The 23129-nt window shown below is 37.7% G+C and overlaps 1 protein-coding gene across 4 annotated transcripts in view; it reads left to right on the forward strand.

Moving 5' to 3' along the window:
• Positions 1 to 21157, forward strand: part of KIAA1958 (KIAA1958 ortholog) — a 137147-nt gene extending 115990 nt beyond the window's left edge. For all 4 annotated transcript variants that reach the window (XM_074330837.1, XM_074330835.1, XM_074330836.1 and 1 more), the window contains one exon: positions 11296 to 21157. In XM_074330837.1, coding sequence (XP_074186938.1) covers positions 11296 to 12102 — 807 coding nt within the window. In that variant the 3' untranslated portion in view covers positions 12103 to 21157. The remainder of the gene's footprint in view (positions 1 to 11295) is intronic.
• The last annotated feature ends 1972 nt before the right edge of the window (positions 21158 to 23129 follow it).

Genomic DNA, 23129 nt, shown 5'->3' on the forward strand with positions numbered 1-23129 from the left:
GTTAGAGGCAGGGGGATGGGCAAAATGCGTGAAGATGGTCAAAAGACCTGAGGATGTAATATACAGCTTGGTGACTATCGTTAATGATACTGTATTGTACTCGTGTATTTGAAAGTTTCTCAGAGAATAAATTTTAAAAGTTCTCATCACAAGAAAAAAATTTTTTAACTATATGTGGTGGTGGATGTCAACTAGACTTACTGTGATCATTTGTATAATATTTACAAATATCAAATCATTATCTTGTACCCCTGAAACTAATATAATACATATATAAATTATATCTCATTTTTAAAAATAAATTTAAAAAGCAAGACCCAAAAGGAGGATCAAATGGTTTTCAAGGAACTGTTAACAAGCTTAAGAATATTTATTTATATGAATATAAAATTATCCAGAACCCAAGAAATAAAATTCACAATGTCTGACAACTAAACAAAAGTTATCAGACATGCAAAGAAGCAAGAAAACATATCCCTGATCTTGTTCCCCGGAATATGTCATCAGTTTGGCTCAAATACAGGTTTTACACTCTAAACTCACCCTTTTGCAAATCAAATTCACCTTAGGGATGACAATAAAGGCAAGTAACACAATAATGTCATTTTTTTCATGTTTTTATTTGTAGTTACTTATGGAGCCGTACTGACTAGCACTCAACAGATGACCAATTGATACATACACATACATTAATTTGATCAATACATTGTAAACAGATTGCTGTCAGTTGGCAGGCTGCCATGACTTTAAATCACAAATTACTTAGAGAAAAAAACTCTTTCTTATAAATTTACAAATTCAAGGTAAGTTAAATGTCGATATAAATGAAGCCGATCTAGAGAGTATCCATTTAGGAAAAAATAGAATTGTTCCGATTTTACATATTTTATTACATACCATACACAATGAGAAAGACACTGCATCTCATCAACACATTTTCATTTTAGTCTGATTCTTTGTTAGTAAGCATTTTACAGGTTTTGCACTCCAAATTCACCCTTTTGCAAATCAAATTCGTCCTTTTGCAGATCAAATTTTTCCACAAAAATGTTTTCTTAATCTTTGTAATAAAAATAAGTCCGATGTTAAATTATTGTTAAAATTAAACATTTTATTGCACATATTTAATAATAAACATAAAATATTTATTTAACATCAGAAATACTTATTTACTTGCTATAGCTTCATTTATAACGGTTCTCCTACCACTGCCCATGGTAATTTCATATACATATTCATAAAATAATTATGAAAATCTGTAGGAGTAATAGTTGCAACAGAATGATTAATATAATAACATCTACTAAATGTTCATGGCTTGATGGATCAGCCAAAATATTTCTTGTGGAGAACTTAATTTTTGAAAAACTTCTTCAATGGGGTTCACCATTGGAGAGTATGGTGGTAGAAATAATAAAATGTGTCTTGTCTGACCAACAAGATCACGATACTTCCTGGGTTTTGTGGGGGCTTACATTGTCTAAAACAAACCACACTTCCTCCAGATTATCTTCATCCAATTTCTGCAATAATCCCTGAAGAAATTCACAAAAAAATATTTGAAGTAACCGTTGAATGTGCAATTACTTCATGCCACACTATTCCTTGAATGTTTATTGCTGCAATTGAGAAACATTGCATCCTCTAACCGTTGGCACGGTCACACGACCTAGTGTATTAACTTTTTTTTTTGGGGGGGAGGGGAACAGGACTTTATTGGGGAACAGTGTGTACGTCCAGGACTTTTTTCCAAGTCAAGTTGCTGTCCTTTCAATCTTAGTTGTGGAGGGTGCTGTTTAGCTTCAAGTTGTTGTCCTTTCAATCTTAATTGTGGAGGGTGCCATTCAGCTTCAAGTTGTCCTTTCAGTCTTAGTTGTGGAGGGCGCAGCTCAGCTCCAGGTCCAGTTGCTGTTGCTAGTTGCAGGGGGCACAGCCCACCATCCCTTGCAGAAGTCGAACCGGCAACCTTGTGGTTGAGAGGACGCGCTCCAACCAACTGAGCCATTTGGGAGCTCAGCGGCAGCTCAGGTCAAGGTGCCGTGTTCAATCTTAGTTGCAGGGGGCGCTGCCCACCATCCCTTGCGGGACTCGAGGAATTGAACTGGCAACCTTGTGGTTAAGAGCCCACTGGCCCATGTGGGAATCGAACTGGCAGCCTTCGGAATTAGGAGCACGGAGCTCTAACCGCCTGAGCCACCCGGCCGGTCAATGTATTAACTTTTTATTGCGCCTTAGTTTTTCAAAAATTTAGTTCTGCGCAAGAAATATTTTAGCTGATCCATAAACGATGAACATTTAGTAGGTGTTACTAATCATTCCGTTGCAACTATTACTCCTACAGATTATCATAATTATTTTATGAGTGTCTGTATGAAATTATCACAAGCAGTAGTAGGAGAACCATTATAAATGAAGCTACATATAAGTAATAAGTATTTGTACGTATTTTGTACATATATGGAGTCCATAAGATGTACATATTTTGATTCCATTAAGATGTTTTTATATAAATCCAGAATATTTTTTTCAGACCCTGTAAATGGATACAACATCACCTACTGAATCAAACTCCAGAAGTCCACTGCCAGCATGTTTGTGCCAGCGAATGCAAGTCACATTGTCGGAATCATCCAGATCCAGATCAAGAAACCCTGTTGTTCGACATAATAATCCACCTATATACAATTGTATCAGTAATGATAAAAAAATAATGTTTTAGGGGCCAGCCCAGTGGCTCAGGCGGTTGGAGCTCGTGCTCCTAACTCCAAAGGCTGCCGGTTCAATTCCCACATGGGCCAGTGGGCTCTCAACCACAAGGTTGCCAGTTCAATTCCTCGACTCCCACTAGGGATGGTGGGCAGCGCCCCCTGCAACTAAGATTCAACACGGCACCTTGAGCTGAGCTGCCACTGAGCTCTCAGATGGCTCAGTTGGTTGGAGCGCATCCTCTCAACCACAAGGTTGACAGTTCAATTCCTCAACTCCCGCAAGGGATGGTGGGTTGCGCCCCCTGCAACTAGCAACAGGCAACTGGACCTGGAGCTGAGTTGCGCCTTCCACAACTAAGACTGAAAGGACAACAACTTGACCTGGAAAAAAGTCCTGGAAGTACATACTGTTCCCCAATAAAGTACTGTTCCCCTTCCCCAATAAAAATCTTTAAAAAAAAATAACGTTTTAATAAAATGTTATGAAGATGGTAGAATGGTGAATGAATCATCTGAAATCTCTGGAATTAATTAAAATATGGCAAAGTCCATTATTAATCAGTATAACAAAAATGGTGGTATATTGATAGAAAAAAACACAGTGGTAAGAGGAATATGAAATTAAGTGCATCGCTATTAAACAAAATTGACGAAATAATTGAGGAAAATCCATGCATAACTTTAAAGGGAATTCGTGACAAGATCCTCGAATCTGAACATGTGGAATTAAGCCTAAATTCCATTAGGAATGGACTGAAACAATTACAGATCACATTGAAGTATGCATCATTATAAATTGATCGTCGACACTCAGAGAACAATTGAGATGCGCAAAGTGTACACATTGAGTTTTTCTCGAAATGACCCCGAAGCAAGACAAAAAATAATATTCATTGATGAATTGGTATTTAATTGCCATCTTCAGCGAAAGAAGGTGTGATAGAAAGTTAATACACCAGCTCGTGTGAACGTGCCAACAGAGGATGAAATGTTTCTCTAATTGCAGCAGTAAACATTCAGGGAACGGTGTAGCATGAAGTAATTGCACATTCCACAGTTCCTTCAAATATTTTTTTGCAAATTTCTTCAGAGATTATTGCAGAAATTGGATGAAGATAATCTGGAGGAAGTGTGGTTTGTTTTCGACAATGTAAGCCTCCACAAAACCCAGGAAGTATCGTGATCTTGTAGGTCAGACAAGACACCCTTTATTATTTCTACCACCATACTCTCCAATGATGAACCCCATTGAAGAAGTTTTTAAAAAAATTAAGTTCTGTGCAAGAAATATTTTGGCTGATCCATCAAGCCATGAACATTTAGTAGATGTTATTAATCATTCCATTGCAACTATTACTCCTACAGATTTTCATAATTATTTTATGAATATATATATGAAATTACCATGAGAAGTAGCAGGAGAACCATTATAAGTGAAGCTATAGTAAGCGGTGGCTGGTTAGCTCAGTTGGTTAGAGTGTGGTGCTAATAACACCAAGGTTGCCAGTTTGATCCCCGCATGGGCCACTGTAAGCTGCGCCCACCTTAAAATAAATAAATAAATAAACAAACAAAATAAAGGAGAATTATTTTAGAAAAAATAGATTTTTTAAAAAGCAAAGCTATAATAATAAGCATTTCTGATGTTAAATAAGTATTTTATGTTTATTATTAAATACATGCAATAAAATGTTTAATTTTAACAATAACATTAGATTTATTTTTATTACAAAGATTAAGAAAACATTTTTCTGGAAAAATTTGATCTGCAAAAGGATGAATTTGATTTGCAAAAAGGTGAACTTGATTTGCAAAAGGGTGAATTTGATTTGCAAAAGGGTGAATTTGGAGTACAAAACCAGTAAACTCCTATAAAAATTCAAAGCAAAAAAAAAAAAGATAGAAAGCACATCCCTTAAAGAATGAATCAATTAAAACCAACCCAGAACTGAGATGGTTTTTAGAATTAGCAGACAGGGCATTAAACAGTTACCATAAAGAAGATAGACAAAAAGCCAATAAGCACATTAAAAGATGCTCAACTTCGTTAGACATCAGGAAAATGCAAATCTCAACCACAGGTGATTCCGCTTCATATCCAGTAGGAAGGGAAGATTAGAATAAAAAAGACACAACAGACAGTAACGTATTAATTGAGGATGTAGAGAAACTGGAACCCTCATAGCTTCTGATGGGAATGTAAAATGATGCAGCCGCTTTGGAAATAGTCTGGCAGTTCCCCAAAAGTTAAATATAGAGTTACTCTATCACCCAGCAATTCCACTCCTATATACCCAAGAAAATTAAAAACATATACAAAAACTTATACACAAATACTCACTGTAGCATTATTCACAATAGCCAAAATGTAGAAACTACCCAAAGGCCCATCAACAGACTAATGAATAAACACCATGTGGCATATCCATACAATAGAATATTATTTGGCAATAAAAAGAAATGAAGTACTGATACATGCTTACAGCATGGATAAATCTCGAAAATGTTATGCTAAGTGAAATAAGTAAGGCACAAAAGGACAAATAGGTATGATTCCACTTATGTAAAGTACCTAGAACAGGCAAGTTCATAGAGACAAAAAGTAGAATAGACGCTACCGAGGGCTGTGGGTGGAAGAAATGTAGAATTATTGTTTAATGAGTACAGTTTCTGTTTGGAATAACAAAACGTTCTGGAAATGAATACTAATGATGGTTACACAACATTGTGAATGTACTTAATACCACTGAATGGTTCACTTATAAGTGGTTAAGGTGGTAAATTTTATGATATACATATTTAACCACAATAAAAAAACAAATAAATCAATAAAATGTAACTATTTCACCTTCATCACTGCTGATTTTTAAATTCACCTATTCTCACAGACCCCCATCACCATTTCTTCATCCTCACTTAACCTTAACCTTTTCTAGACCAGAGGGTCTTATCTTCCAGTCACTGTGGAGACAGTTGTCTGTTACTGGGAACCTTTACATTTCCTTGTAGCAATCCATGAAGAAGCCTCGTTTCTCCGCTCCCTCCATGGCTTCGATAGCATATACATCCCAGGTGATGAAAATGTCTCGACTGTCCAGTAGAGTGCGCCTTATCACCACTTCTTGGTACTAGTATTTCTTAGTTTCTTCTGTTATCTAGAGGAATAATGGGTGAGGAAGAAGATATATTTCAGTCCTCTGTAATCTACTCACATGGGTCACTCAAATATTTTCAATAATAAATTCTTAATGGGGAGGCCAAGTGGCTCAGTTGGTTAGAGTGCAAGCTCTGAACAACGGGGTTGCCAGTTCAATTGCCACATGGGTCAGTGAGCTGCACCCTCCACAACTAGATTGAAGGACAATGTCTTGGAGCTGATGGGCCCTGTAGAAACACACTGTTCCCAATAAAAAAAAAATTTTTAAATGATGTCAGTATCTTAGAGAATTAGCCAATATTTAGTTAAAAGAAGAAATTGTGGTATCAAGGCGCATACTCTTGAACCTCACTTCCTTAGCCTCAATGCAAGATATTTTTAGTCTAGATGTGTCTTTAAAGATAGATATACTGGCAGCGCACAAGGTAGGTAACAGCGCTTGATCGTGATTTGGCAGCTGGTGAGCCTCATATCTAGTTGTTTCAGGAAGAAAGCAAGGAGTCAGTTCAGACTTCCAAATGTCATCTAAATAAGCAGAGTATGCATTGCCAGTCTCATTCTACACTCCACAGTCTACTGTGTGTGTTCAACTCAGTGTTTTTTCCTTCACAAGTGTAACCTAATTCTCCCTGATCCATCTCCCTCAAGGTTGCTATCTCATCAATTTCTATATTCCTTAGACTCACTCAGAAAATAGAGCATCTTGAAATTCAATACCTATCTTTCTGAATAAAGTAAAATTTGCTAACTGTCAAAATGAAGTCATTTTTGTTGTCAGCAGTGGTTACTTCAAGGTTCATTTTGTTTTCCTTAATAATAGAGTACTTATAGTTCATAAGCATTTTCTCTGCTTTCTTCATCCCCCTAAACGAGATTATTACAAGGGGAAGCTTGAGGCGTTTTCCAAAAGTAACTCTTGGTTTTACTTGTCTTAAAACTTGATCAAGTTTCAAGGATTACTGCGTAGTTCCAGAATTTTGGAATTTGCCTAACAAGTCAGTTTTTTTCTTATTTTCTTTCCCACGTGGACTCACCTGCCCTGTGACAAAGCTCTTACTTATCTTTGGTCATTTTTATTTCAAGGAAGCCAAGTGTATAGTGAATTTTGAGACGGTAAATCCATTCAGGGTAGCTAATGAAAGACTATAGTTTCTTGCAAGGACTTTATAACAAATTGAAGACCTTGGTGACCTGGAGTAATAATCACCAAGCAAAACTCAGACTGAGAAAACTAAGGAGGCAGCCAATATGGGCCATAATGAACGGTTTCTTGTGTGCAAACAATAAAAATTTTTTAAATTTCTCCAGGAATTGCTTTTGCTGTGATTTTATGTTGAAACTTGTGATATTCTATGTAAATCAGAAAAATGTTCTGCATCGTAAGTCAGGTGGTTCTCCTGAATCCAAGGCTAATTCATTGATTTAACCCATGTTTATCAATTCATTGGGAGTCAATGATATAGTTCAGGCCTTCTGGTATGTGATGAAGACCCAGTCGTGTGTAAGACGTACTTCTTGCCTTTAAGGAGCTTTCAGTCCACTTTGAGAGACAGATATATAAATAGATAAAAGGCTGTGTGATACGGAGAGAGCCATAATAAAATTTAAATTAAGGTCCCAGTTGAGAGAGTAATTTTGCATAGGGAAGCTGGAGAAGCCTTTATATAGAAGGCAGAATTTGAGCTAGATCTGAAATAATGGATAGAGATTTTCCAAATAGAGAAGGTTAGAATAAAAAGCATTCTAGGCAGAGGAAGCAGCATGTGCAAAGACTTAGAAGCATAAAACGGCCTTGTGGTTTCTGTGAATGGCACAAAGTTCACCAAGGCTGGAAATAGAGGACAAAAAGAATAGACTGTTAAGCTAGAAAAATAGGGTGTGTGCCAGTTATCTATCACTGTGTAACAAACCACCCCAAAACTTAGTGGCTTAAAGCAATATTCAGTTTATTTGCTCATGATTCTAAGGGCTGTGCTCAGCTGGGTGGTTTTTCTACTGGTCTTACCTGGGAGACTCATGTGGGTGCAGTCATCTGGATATTATTAATAAATGGGAGACAGCTTGTCTCTGCTTCATGTTCCCATGGTCTAACGAGGCTTCCTTACATGGCAACATCACGTACTACAACGAAAGCAGAACCTGTAAGAACCTATTAAGTCAAAAGCAGATGAAAGCAAAATCTCTTGAGGCTAAGACTTGGAATTCACACATTGTCACTTAGGCCACATTTTATTGGTCAGAATAAGACATGGCCAGCCCGGATTCCAAGGGTGAAAAATAGATTCTGCCTCTTGATGGGAGGAGGAGCAAAGTCATGTTGCAAAGGGATGTAGGAACACAGAAAGAGAGGAATTGTGGCTATTTTTGCAAACAGTCTACCACAGAGTGAAGCCAGATTGCAAAGAGTTGCAAACAAGGTAAACAGTTTGGAATTTATCCTAAGGGCAACAGGAAGCTATCAGAGGTTAGTTTTTGTTTGTTTTGTTTTTAAGTACTAAGGTAATAAGATTTTCTGCTCAGAACCCCTTATTTAGGAACCATTCCTCTCCTACAACCCCCAAAGTTATTACAGAAGCCATCATGCTAGTACGATGGCCCATCTTTTGGTCAGTTGTTTGGATCAGGAGTGGGCCATTCAGAATCCTTCCTTGGATTTTTTTTCTACAGATAATGAGAGTTGGTCTCTTGCTAATACCTGAAGTCTACACCTGTAAACCTTGGGGAGTGCTAGGTGGCTGTGTTTGGAGCTATGTAAAGAAAGCTGCTCTGCACAGAGAAGCAGAGATGAGAGAGGGAGTCCTGATGTCCTTGGAGTCCACTAATTCTGATGTCCCTTTTGCCTAGGCTTGTTCAACTTTGGTCTGTCTCTCGCAACCAAATTAGTCCCAACTAATACAAAGAGAAATTAACACCTGCACATAGGGAGTTGCAAGTGACAAAAATCTGAAACCAGCTGAGTTTGGGTCTCATGGTTATTAGGAAGTTATTTTAACTGATTTTTACTGGTATGTAAGAAAGCTGTTGTTTTTTATATATTGTATATAGCTACCCTACTCTTCCTGATGGCTTTTCAGCTGAATCTCTCAGTTTCTTAGATCAAAGATCAGCTTATCAGAAAACAATTATATTTTGTCCTTTTCCTTTCCTGTATACTATATAAATACCTGTGTGTGATTTCTTTTTTTTGTCTTCCTGGTTGGCTAGAACCTGCAGAACAGTGTTATATAATAGCAATGATATTCGGCATTCCCTTCCTATTTCTGACTTTATACAAAAAGGTTCTAATGTTTTCATCTTGGGTATAATTTTTATAGTTCTTATCTGTAAAATACTCTTCATCATAGTAAGAGGATTATTTTTCCCAATCTACATTTAACGTGAATTTTTAAAAATTTGAAATGGAGATCACATTCTTTCAAATAAAGTTTTAGTATTTATCAAATTCATGGTATTTCTCCTTAATCTGTGAATAAGCCAATTATATTAAAATATTTCTGAACTTTGAATCATTCTTACACTCTGATGTAGTATTGCTTACTTGTCTTGATGTAGTATTGCTTTCTTGTAGTCTTAAATGTGATTTGACAATAGAGGCAGTCCTTATTTTGCGAGGTACCATGGGCATATCAGAGCCATGCCCTTGCTTTGCACGGTTCCAATGTGTACACATTTTATTTAACATGGTACTGTGCAAAATGAAAATTGCCTCTATTTTACTGAGGGAAGTTTACATTTATATTCATATACTGTGCTTCTTTTTTTTTTTGGTATAATATCTGTCAGATTTGGGTTAGAAAAAAATGAAGAACCTTTCTTTTTCCTCTGCTCCAAAGCTGTTTAAATACAAAAGAAAAGCTGGATCAACTTCACAGAGCCATCTCTGTAGGAGTGATTTACATCTTATACAATCATTTCACTCTCTGCTCTTGTTTGGGGCTACTCAGATCTTTTACCTCTTATTGCACCAACTTGGGTAATTTAAATTTTGCCAGGAAATTGTTGAGGTTGTCTAGATTTTCAAATTAATATGCATAAAGTATATGGTATTTTTCCATATTCTTATATCTATTCATTTTCTGTAGTTATAGTCATTCTCATTCCTAGTATTGTTTAAAAATGTGTTTCCTTTCCTCTTCTTTCTCTTTCTCTTTCTAGAAGTTTGTCAACTTTATAGGTCTTTTCAAAGATTACATATTTTCATTTTTTATCTATTCCAATTTATACATTTTCTAGCTTATTAATTTGTTTCATTTTTATTGATTCATTCTACTATTTTTGAGTTTGACTTTTCGAGCTTTTTGAGTTGAATAATGTTTGCTTATTTTCAATAAAATTTGTAACAGTGATTCAAGACTATGATGGTGCTGGAGTGTTAAAGGCAACATCTCATACATTTTGATGTGGAATATGTTCAGTGTGGTTCATTTTAAATCTGTAATTCTGTTTTTGTTTTCTCTTTGACCCAAGGGCTATCAGAAGAATAAATCTTACCTGTACAGTTTCTACCTTTAAGACATTTTTTTTCTTGAGACTTGCTTTTTGTCCTAGAAAGCATATTCAGCCTGAATTTACTATGAGTGAGGTCCGGTTTTTCTCTCTATAGCTCCCTCTTGAAAATAAAGCTTTCTTACCAGCCAAGCGTCCTTCTCCTACCATACCCAAATAAGGAACTCTCTCTAAGTGTCAGTCTATTTATTAAGTTTTTCATATATTTTGAACAAATACTGATATCTAAAGCCCATGGATCATTAAGCCAGAGATATTTCCAGACCTATTCAAAGAAATTCAAGTGAAAATTCGAGGATCATTAACCTGCCATGCAAAGTGGACTTATCAGTCATCTTTCCTTACAGCACAATGTTTAGTGCCAGCAGCACCAAACAATATGTGCAGATACCAAGGAAATTAATGTTGGAATGATTCCGAATTTGATTAGTTCAAGAATTCTTCAGAGAGGATCGTTGAATTTTATTGAAGGGGAGGGGACAAAATGATTTGCTAGAAGAGAGAAGAAAGAGCTTTCCAGTGAGGAATAGTGAAAGTTATAAAGGCTGATAATAATTATTATAACATGTGTATGTGTATATATGTATATATGTGTGTGTGTTCATTACTATTTACAAACCCTTTCACGTCTGCTACTTTAAGCATTACAGTAATCCTTTGAGAAGGTATGGCTTATTATGTCCCATTTTGCAGCTTGGAACACTGAGGTTTAAGGAGATTCAGTGGAGCCAAGTATGGAACCTAGATCTTCCAGCTTGAAGTTCACTGTTCTTTCCACTATGTCATGCTAAGGAGTCAACCCTCTAGAGGCCACAAAGTGTCTTGTCTACAGTACAGCCCCTGGTGAGGATTAGGAGAAGGAAGGAGGGGTCTGGCTATTTGGGTGTCCTCAAATGTGTAACCTCAGTGTTTGTCTCATTTGAGATCCCTGCAGTGAAGTTGAACGAGCTGCTCGAGAACTTTTATGTCACCGTTAAGAAGAGTGACGGCTCAGACTTCCTGGCCACCTCGCTCCATGCCATTCGCCGAGGCCTGGACCGTATCCTGAAGAATGCAGGTGTGGGCTTCTCCATCACCAGCAGCACCTTCAGTTCTTCCACCAAGAAACTCAAGGAGAAGCTGTGGGTGCTGAGTAAGGCAGGGATGTCAGGTGCCCGTTCTCGCAATATCATCTACTTCTCCCTCTCCGATGAGGAGGAGATGTGGCAGGCAGGGTGTCTAGGGGATGACAGTCCTATCACTCTCCTGTCCACCGTGGTCAAGTACAACAGCCAATACCTGAATATGCGGACACTGCAGGAGCATGCAGATCTCATGTATGGGGACATCGAGCTGCTCAAAGACCCACAAAACCAGCCCTATTTTGCTCGGACAGACAGTGTCAAGCGGGAGAGTCGGAGTGGGTCCACCAGAATCTGTCATGGGAAAATCTATCACGAGCATTCCAGGGGACACAAGCAGTGCCCGTATTGCCTCCTCTACAAGTACATGTACATCCACCGGCCACCCACCCAAATGGAAGCCAAGTCCCCTTTCTACCTTACCGCCAGGAAGGAGGCCATCGACATGGGCAGTGTGTGGTATGAGGAACAGAGGATGGGACTGCGGTCTCTTCGGGGAATTGTCCCGAACTTAGCCAAGAAGGTCAAGCTGGAAAACTGTGAGAACTTCACCTTCGTCTCATTTACTCAGGTCTCTAGGAGGCTCGGCTCCCACAGCTGCTGCCAGTGAGTCTCCCCTGGGTCCAGGTCTCTGCCCTGCTGCCCTGATAGGCGAGAGCTCCCTCAGGCAGCCACGCCAGGGCTCTGAGGCAGCAGGGGACGGCTGTGACTTCACAGCCGGGCCGCTTTCTGTCTGTGTGACCCGCTACTGCTTTGACTTTGGGTGTTCTAACTGAAAGTAGATGAGTCTGAATCATTAGGGTGTTTTTTCCAAATGTGTGTCACCTTTGTTAAATTATAGAATCTAATACAATGTATAATTGCTACAGACACAGGAGCAAGGAAGTTCATTTTATCTAGTGCCTTTTTAGCACAGATTTTCTCAAAAAAAAAAGGAAAGAAAAAAAAGAAAACCGTTTAGTCATTTTTTAAAATCCCAGTAGCCTAGTAGCTTTAGAATGTTATGAAGACTGTATACACTTTGTTGAATTACACCCACAATAACAACTAGAAAGAAAGAGGCAGACATGTTAACCATTTCCAGGAGGAAAATTGCACTTGACCCTCCTCTTTATATTGTGTTGATGGATGACTTGGTTCTGCAGAGCAAACACCTGTTTGGTGGCAGATTGTGGAGCTGCACTCAGTCAGGCTCTCAGCACTGGGAGGAACTTGATCTCTGCACCAGTGGAGACAATTTGATGAAAAAAGATTAATCCACCAAAAGGTATTTGTGAGAGGAAGGTTTCCAGTGACCTGGATGGTTTGTACCATGAGGGAATTTCCAGTAGTAAAAGAAGGTGGCTTAGAAAAGCGATCTGTGATCAAAATGTGAAAACCTCCTGAAGCAGAAGTGCCTACGTTTTATTTGTCAGCATCACGTGAAAACTCTTTTCATTTGAACATTTTTTACAGTTTGCTGTTTTTTTTTTAATGTGTTCTTTGTGTCATACAGTTGTTCTGTCAGCATATAGCACTGGATTTGTAAAAGAACTAAAGGTCATTTTTCAAGCTGAGCCAGGAAAACCCAACAAAACAAGCTGCAAAGGAAACAAATCCGAAAATGTGTTTATTAAAGCGCTTTGAAATATGTTTGTCCAAGTATGACTTTTTCAGCCACAGTAGATGTCATCATTTTAGGTTGGCACCAGTGCTTGGGACACGGTGATGTAGACAGACTATCAGGTAAGCACACCCAGCATTAAGGACATAGTTGTCAGAATCAGAGGTTGATGATAGGTTATTAATGCAGTTTGAAACCATTTCACTCAGGTAAAACTCAACCTGACCATATGCTATGGAAATGTCAGCAACATTTTCTAATGACTACTCTGAATGAGAAGTGAAAAAGGAGCCCAAAGAGTGCTAATTAATAATTTCTAGGGATCTTTGTTTTGTATTTGAGGAAAGACTGCTACAACTTTATACTGTTGTGTTTCTTGTGTATGCTTTCAAATTCAAAATTCCAATACAATATATACTGGAATTGCGGGAGTCCTGAAATCAGTCTTTTTTTTTTTTTTCAAAACATCGTTTTAGTATTTATTTTAATTAATTGTTTTTTAAAAACTATTCACTGGTCATTGAAATATGGAATACTTCCTTTACCAGAGAAGACTCAACCAATGCTGCCTTAAGGGTTACTGTAGTTCCCTTTTTAGTTTCTGCACATTTATCATTTTGTTTACTAGTCGATCTTTCCTGAATATAGATTAATTTTGGTGTCTCCATCTGTATATAAATAACAGGTAATAATTAAAAATCATTGTCATGACTTGATATTCCATACTGTTTTATTATCTATAGTGATTTTAGGGTTTTGAGTGAAAAAGGGACACAAAACATTATGTACAATTTCCTTTAGTTGGCTAAACACCCAAAGGATATTTTGTTTGTGGAAAGCAGATGGTCATTTTTTTCTTGTCAGTTCTGTACTTAAACAGAAATAGAATCTATGTGAACTACTGGGCAGAGCCTGCAGCCTAATTAAATAAAACCTCCATTATTATTTTAAATAGACTCAAGAAGAAACTGCCATTAGGAATCACTGGCATCTTTGCAGATTTTAACGTTTCCAGAAGTAGCAATAACTGATCTAGAGGTTGTAATCTTTCTGTTGGTAGTGGCTTTTTATCAGCTCAATAACCATCTCTGCCTCAAATTTGTTGCTCATTACCTATTTGACATAGTGTAAATCCCCAGACTTCTGAAGTGAATGATTACAATAAAAAATCAGGAGGTGGAATCTTCGCTGATAGCTGATGAAATGAAAGAACTGTGTCTCAGCATCCTGACTGCCGTTTATTACATGCCTCCTTGGGGATTAGGAGTGAGAAAGAAAACGCATACATCAAGTGCTATTCTGCGCCACCCATTGTCCTAGGTGCTTTGTCTGTTATGTATTTGTGTATGGATGTGTATGTTTGTATGCACACACACACTGTGCGTGTGGTAATGCCTAGTAAACCTGCTAACACGGCAAAGCACGTGTCCATCTCTATGGTTGTGTCCATCATCAGAGGATGTGCCAGGGGCAGGGTGGCTAGCTCCAGTCGGTGTACAGCTAAGGCAGTTGTTCTGTCTTTCCAGTCAGTTCTAAACCATAGCCCCTGGGGACTCCATGGTCTTCTACTCTTGGCCTAAGCCAGGAGAAAGGAGAAAGAAGTGGGAAGGTTAAGAGTGTTTTCCCCCTGACCTTTAGTGTTTTGTTTTTTGTTTTTTAACTCAGAAGTCAGAGTGAATATCAGGAACTTGCAAGTTCACCTACGCACAAGTTGCCTCTGGCTCTGTCAGGAACGGTGGTGCTGTAGGTGTTGGGACAGGACCTGTGGAGTCCTGTGAGAGAGCTCTTGCCCACAGCACCTCTGCATCTGCTCTAAAGGGAGCCCTGCTTGCTTGGTACCTCCTCCCCGAATCTAGCAGATCTCCCCGTGGAAGTGTATTCTGCCAGAGATGCAAGGGCGTGAGCTTCAGGGTATGATTCAATTAAATAGAGTTTAGCACAGCACTGGGCACATAGTAAGCATGCAATAAATGTTAGCTATGTTAGTTACAACTTTTGGTAATAGTAATAACTAATATTATTCAACTAATCTGCATTACACCACTATTTCTTCCATTACGGAGATTCTCTCTCCTTTAAACTGTTAAACTTGAAGAGGAAACCATACCCGATAATCTGGTCCCACTTATGCCCATAAATTCTACCTCCAACACAGCCTAGCCCTGATACCTCAGATACAAGCAAAAACAAGTAAAGAATGGAGAAACCTTTAGAAGCTTTATGAGAAAGATTTCCATTGTTTAGTGTGTTTGCAAAGGGGAATAGTAGGGAAAAACCTAACCAAAATTGTGAAAGAAATGGTCCCCAGGGCCATGTGGATTTCCCAGCTTTCCTTGGGTTATACACATGCTGTATTAGTCTCCCCTGACTGATAAATGGTGTTTAAAGAAACGTGGGATTCTGTTACTTTGATTTTGATTTTCATTCAGCCTTACTAAAAGCATTAAGCACTATTCCACTTCTCAGCATGTTCACAGACAGTCGTTGGGAGAAGGTGGATAAAATAATCCTCATGAAGCAGCTGAATGAAGCCTCTTGCTATAGTAGAAAGGTTACTAGACCGGGAGCTCCTTCACTACTCACTTAGCAAATTCTGGTCTCACTTTCTTCAGCTGTAAAGTGCGGTTGTTGGAGTGGATCGTCTCCAAAGTGAATAATGCTACCCTCCTGCAAGTCCTCAAGGCCATACAGTTAGGAAGGGGGAAACTAGGAAGCAAACAAAACTCCTCTTTCCTCAAGGTCTTAGAGTGAATCTCCTAAACCAGTACTTCTCACGAAACTTTAGTAATAACAATTTTCTTGAATTTTCAAGTTTCACAGCTTCTAAAATTATTTTGCTGTCTGTAGGCAGCAGCATGTTGATTATTTTTCCGTGTAGGCTAACACTGATCGCATTGTGACTACTTAAATAGAATAAACAGAGTATTTATTATGTTTTTCAAACATGCACCACCTTGTTCCTTTTATTGAAATCTGCATTGCTAAACCGTTTGGAGCTACTAACCAGTCACCTTTAGGCATCAATAAATGCAAACGGTGAAGACCTCCAAGAAGAGTTACCTCATTTTCTCCATATGAGCTGCCATTCCATCTAAGTTAAGACCCGTACATATTTAGAAGCTGTAAACAAATAGCCCTGAACAGAAAAATGCATTGAAAGTTTCAAATCCATATATATCTTTAAATGCTTTTGCTTTGGGGGTGAATTTTTAATGTTCTGTATTAAAAGAGAAAACATTCAATTGTTTGGGCAGTGTTCTTAGGTGAAAATCTTCATTGTACTTTCCCATAGTAATTAACCATCTTAGCAAAAACGTAAATGGAGGGAGAGGTTGGTGGTGACCTAAGGCCAGGCTCCCTTTCTGAGAGAGGAGGAGGCCATGTGGGATGATAACTAACTTACCTCTGGAAATTATTCTGACATCACAGATTTCCCAAAACTCCTTTAAGGGAGGCTGCCCATCCTTCAAGCCAAGTTTGCCCATTATTATGATGACCCTGAGTACTTCTAGTTCTTTACAATCTGAAAGATCCAGAGTAGTTCCCCATGTTTAGTTATTGATCAGAATCAGACTTTTATGCTGAATTAAAATGCTTTATTATTTATGTAATACAGCTCATGTAGAAGTTAATAAATAAATATTTATGAAGTCCAAAAAGTGATCACTGATTATATTTAGGTGCATATTGCATCCATTACCATTAATAGCAATTAGATAGATCCCCCCGCCCTGAGTGAGATGAGAATGGGCTTAGTCCTAAATATTTTGTGGTCAGTACAACTGATTTGATTACTTTATATTGAATGGTAGTTATTGTTCCTGATTTATTCAAATAAGTTTCCAGAAGGTTCATATTTGAATAATACTGTGGTAAGTGCTTTCCCACAGCTGTCTCATGTTCTCATGTAATTCTCACAACAGCTATGCAAGGTAGGTCTAATTATTCCCGTTTTGCTTACTGAGAAACGAAGGCTCAGAGAAGTCTAGTAAATTTCCAAAGTCTCGCAGAACTAATCAGCTGGAGCACGTGTTTGATTCCAGGTCTTCTGACTCCAAATCCAGTGCTCAATCCATTAGACAAAACTGCCTTCTTAAGGCCCACAGAGGTCCACTTATCACAGAGCTTTGAAAAAATTAAACAGTTTCTATTTGTTTGGGAAATATTTCTTAAGCCATACTGTGTCACACCTCTTACGTACTCTTACTAATTAGTGGTATAATTCAGTAGTTCCTGGAAAGCCTGATGGTTTTCTATGAATGAGTACACCATTTTCTGCCTACTAGGATTCTTGTCTTTATCCAATAAATAATTTGTATTACCCATTATGTACCTTAAAGGGCACATGGTCATGCCACTTTATTCTAATAAAAGTCAAGTAATTTATAACCTGCATCTGTTTTGATATTGGCATCACAGCTTAGAATGTAAAGGGCTTCCTAATTAATCTATGTCACAACTACATGCTCGGGTTTTTTTACTTTCGCTTTTTACTTCTGCTGTCAGAGGATTTTTATAATCTTTAGGCTTAAAGCACCCTCATAGCAAAATACTTACATAGTCATTTGTTTTTTTATTATTCTTTCCTTTATCAGGGCATGTTTGTTTTCTGCTTTGAAAATTAAAAAAAAAAAAAAGATATAGGTAACTCTGATATTGTGTAGTCAAATTCACTCATTTTACCAATAAGGAAATTGAAGCCCGAGAGAGTACAGGGTCCATCCAAGGTCAGCACGACAATAAGTGGTAGATTCAGAAATAGAAAATTAATTTAGAACTCTTTCCTGCATACCATGGCTGGGAAGATTGGGATTTTTAAAAATTAATGGATCTGCAACTGACAGAATGACATCTGGTTATCAGAAGCCCCCAGTGAGCTCCTATCTTCCCAGGGAAAAACACAAATACCCGGAAGAAGGCCAAATCTCAATTCTGTAATCTAGAAGGAACTGGAAAGTTTCTTTATCCCACCCTCCCTTCCTTCTCCCCACCCCGCCTCCTCTTCATTCAGCCCAAGGCTCCAAGTCGTCCTAAGGCTCAACCATGAGAAGAAAGCAGAGAGGTTCTGTATAGTGCACGCTAAGAAGATGAATGCCCTTCAGGTGAGAGCAGAAACAGTAAATAACTAGGTATCAGAACATGGAAATGTGATTTTTTTTTTTTTTTTTAAATGTATGATGTTGGTTCAGAGAGCCAGAAAGCCTGGTAATAGGAAGACAAAGAATGCCACTTTTAGCACTTTTAGAAAAGTGCTAAACTAGAAACTTAACTTGGAAATCTGTACATCTCCTTACCACCAAACTCCATACGTACCTGAAAGTGGGATTTGATAAACACTCAAGTGGACAGACAGCATAACCAAGGCAAATACTGGGTCTGGGAAGAAAGGACCACATTTAAGTATGAATACAGAGAAAAAAAGTGAAATGGGGCATGTGTTTAAAATGTGACTGAACCAAGGAAAATGGATAGCTTCCAAAACATTTGATAATGATAGTGGTCTACTGCGAGAAAAAAGAAAATTTTAGGATTCTTTTTGTGATCACTGAAAAAAGAGTTGCTTCTGTGCAGCAATACTTATCTCAAAATGGGAGTGGGTTCAGAGGAAAAGGCAATAGAATAAAATGAAAAAGAAGATATTAGGTTGGTGCACAAGTTATTGCGGTTTAAAAGATTAAAAATAATTGCAAAAACCGCAATTACTTGTGCACCAGCCTAATAGATTAGAAAGAAAGATTTCAAGGAAGGTGAAAACACAACATCAGATTAAAATCCTTATTGGAAGCAGAAAAGATCAATACTGATACTTTAAAAAAAAAAAAAAACCCTCAATAATGTGAAGGACAAACTTAAGATTTTTTTCCTAATGTTCTTTTAAAAAAAAAACCACAAGAGATGAAAATAACCGGGAAAGATAATGGATATGGAAGACTGAACAATAGCTAACATTACTGATATTTGCTTTCCTGGTGAGAAAGACTATTTTGAGAAAAAGTATCAAACTATAAAAATGAAATATTTCCTAAACGGAATGAAAATCTGTGTTTGTAGATTGGAAGGACTCACTGTATTCCAGGCAAAAACAAAAAAATTAATTTTTTTGAAAGAGATTCTTACCTAGGCACTTCATGGCAAAAATTTTAAACTACAAGGAGAATGAAAACTCCTGCAGGCATCCAGTCAGAAAGTAACAAGTTGCCTATCAGAAAACAAAACATTCTGGCTTCAGATTTCTACCCTATAGCACCAAATGCCAGGAAACAATAGGGAATTTTGAGGGAAAAGTTGTGACTTTGGAATTTGATACATGTTTTGTATGTTAAGATACAGAAAATATTTGTAGATATGACAACATTCAAGAAATGAACCATCTCTATACCATTCTTATAAATTGTACTGCAACCTACAAAGCAATTTTGCTTAATATCATAATTTCAAGGGACTCTGGGGTATTAAATATAGATCGTTACCCACTAGAAGAAGAATATGTATGCTTTTAAATAGATAATAACACTAGAAGCTACATATCTAAAAGTTCCCAAAGTCACATAAATGGGTTAAATTAATACAAGAAAATGTACCTAAGAATAATTGCCATGTCATAGCATCATATTTCTTCACTTTTATTACTGAAGTAATGTATGATCATTATAGTATAAATAGAAATTCAGATACGTCTTTTACAAGTAAAATTTAAATTGCTCTCAGTTTTTCCCACTACCATTTAAAACACTATCCTGAAAGAGTCCCTTGCTTTCACGTGAGAGAAGGGGTGGGGGGTCCCATGTGCTTTTCTACTCTTCTCCAACTCAGAGCTAACAACAATACGTAGGTGCAAAATTAGAAAATTACAGAATATATATCTGTTTTAGAAAGATCAGAGATGAGGAAAAGGAAACTTGTTTTAGAATACAAATGCAAGAGAAGTTCAGATTCAACAGCGGGAAGCGGGCCTGGGGCAGTGAAGTACTTTCCTTAGCTGTACTTGAAGTTTAGGGAACTGTTTGAATTCAGATACTAAGGGAGTAAAAGCAGTAAACACCACCACCACCACCACCACCACCAGTTTAGTCCCTTCCTGTGTCTAGTAACGTCAGTGTTAGAACTGAAGCTGGGTTGTTGTTTTGTTCTGTTTTTGTGTGTGTTTTTTCATTAGTTTGCGCTGGGAGGACCTGAAAATACGCAGGAATGTCCAGTTTCTTCGGCCTTAATGCTCACTTCCCTCCTGACAGTCTAAAGGTTTTATTGGGCAAGTTGTTTTGCCAACTTAAACTCGCAATTACGTTGTCAACAACACCAGCACATTTGCTTTAAATTTAGCAATAGAATAGTTAATGGATTGCTTTGCGTTTGCTTGGCTTGTCATTCTGAAGCACAGCAAACCTCTTCCAGATGGAGAGAGTCTCTTCGGGACAGAGTCCAAGTATAACCTTTCCAGGGTCTCCCCTTGCGTGGCTGTGACTGACAGAAGTCTGTTCACTTTAACTGCTTAGATGAGAAACCCAATGCTTGTACTTAAATTTTTAATATTTTCTATGTGGCTGTATGTTCCAAATGATCGCAAGAAAACTGTGCCCTAATGTTTTCACTGTTCTGGATGTTTGGGGTTTGTTTGTTTGTTTAATGTAGAGGATAACCATTTCTTAACATTGGAAACATTTGGAATGTGATAGCGGAAATGGTCAGTAACTTAAATTATTTTTTGTTGTTGTTCTATTTTCAACTTTTTTTTTCTCCCCCCAGTGATGCCTGTACATGTTCACACATGAGTGTGCACATGGGCACACACGAGTGGGAAAGCACATGTCACACCTATTTTCTGTCTTAGAGTGTCGAGTTGGATGGCATTTTCTTGTTTAAGGCCAGCCCTCTAGCTGATAGTCTAGTCGAGTCTGTTAACAATTTACAAGGTTCTGGGTTTAAAAAAAAAGAAGTCATTGTTTTTTGGTTTGGTTTATGTACATGGAGCTTGATGTTTAACCCAGATTTTTGAAAATAAAAAAAAATGTTAATGTATATTTTATGTCTGTTTTATTAAAATAACTTAGTTATTTTAACTTAATCAGCGGTATGTATGGTTTCTGAATGTTTCTTGTTTTGGTACCACATTCCTGGAAGTAATATTTTCCTTTGAATATTGCAAAATGTTAGGACATTTTGAGCTGCTCTATACTCGTATTCTATGCTTCTGAGCTAATGCTCTGGGTGAAAGAGTTCTGAACGACTCTCGCTCCGGTTCTCCAACGTAGATTTCTTCACTGGGCAGGCTGAGAGCCCATTCTGAAAGCTCTCATGTAATTGGATACATGCCTCTAATTAATGTTTTTTTCCTGCTCTTTAAATTATTATTTATGGTTTTTGGAGAGTACGTTTAATCCCAAAAATCTTTTAAACTAGATATTTACTGCTTTATATATACAACAGCTAAAACCATTCCTAAGAAGTAAGTTTCTGAATAATACTTCCAAATGAGTGTAATGGGGACAATGGTGAATAGATGACAGGTTTCACTGACAATTATTGACCCTCAGGCAAATTGACGCTCTTCTTATTTTTCTACTTAGAGCAATAAGTGTTCAAATTTTAGACACATGGACCAGTTTTAGAATTTGATGAAAGTTATAGACTTGTTTTCCTCAGGAAAATGTGTATAGGCATACAACATTATATATGCATTAAACCGAGATTTAAAAACTCTTATACTTGCTTTTTTAAAGAATTGTCTTTTTGAGATATGTTCTAAAATATTTACGGATTTGCTTCAAAATAATTCAGAGACGTAGAGTAGGTGGAGGTGGAGATGACATACAAATTGGTTTTGAGTAGAAAATTGTTCAAGCAAATCGATGGGTACTAAGAGTTTGTTGCACTCTCTTCTGTTCTTTGGCTTATGTTTGAAATTTTTTTATAAGACAGAGTTAAAAAATAAACACACAAAAAGCTCCTCTACTAGAAATTCCACAACCCTTCTCACCGATCTCAGAATCTTCAAGCTGAAAGGAAGGACCTGAGAGATGAGCGTACTGGCAGCGACAAACACAGATAAAACCCTCCAGATTACACCTGAGGTAGATTTTCAGGTGAGAAACGCTGGGTTGTAGCAGTAATGGCAAGAACTAGTGAAATTTGAATGATTACTATTGCCATGACTTCATTTGTACCAACCAGATGGGAACACATTTTGTGCTCTCTCTTTAAGGCAGAAAGTAGGTCTGTGGACATCTTGGGGGTTGATTCCAGCAGCCTTAAGAGAGCTGTAGTTAGGACATTGAGATGGGAGCCTGTCGTGGTGGAAGTACTGTGAACGCTGGTACACTGAGCCAGGAGGTCCAGGGGCCTCAGCTAGCGTATGGCCTCTTGGACAAATAGTCCTGAGGAGTTGCTACGGAAACTATGTGCTACCAAAACCTTGAAAGAAGGACTTCCAGGCGAAGGTCAGCAAGGGATGTGTGGAGGGTAGCTGCATCGATGGCCTGGTGCGTGCCCACTCCCACTTAGGTGTCAAGACATCATTTCCCAGTGCGTGAGGGTGTCTCTCATGACCAAGTACGTTTTGGCTTATTACAATCTCCTTTTTCTTGCCCTCTCCCAGAAGATGCGTGTACCGTCTTCCTTCCCAGTACATTTCTTTCTCCTTTTATTTCTTTCAGTTCCCCTGTTTTATATCTTCCTCTGCTTAAGAGTATTTTCACTATGGTTTTTGCTGGTAACACACCAGGGACAGACATGAAAGACATTAAACAAGATATATGTCAGCAATAAACAAGATTCTTGTATTTCTCATGGGATCCCAAAGAAATAAGGATGAGAAATAAAAAATTCCTGCTGGAGTATTTACAATGTACTCAGCTGTTGAAATGTTCAGAATGCAATCAAGGAAGTAATTTAGCACATTTCTAATACACTTAACTATGGTAATAATGTTGAAGAGTTTGGCCAAATTTAAAGAACCCAGTGAATCTTTGAAGATGTTATTAAAGATTCTAACCCCCACAATAACAAATACATTTTGACAGTTAGTAGTTAATACTGTA

The sequence above is a fragment of the Rhinolophus sinicus genome, linkage group LG04 (genome assembly GCF_036562045.2).
Source record: "Rhinolophus sinicus isolate RSC01 linkage group LG04, ASM3656204v1, whole genome shotgun sequence".
Classification (NCBI taxonomy): Eukaryota; Metazoa; Chordata; class Mammalia; order Chiroptera; family Rhinolophidae; genus Rhinolophus; species Rhinolophus sinicus.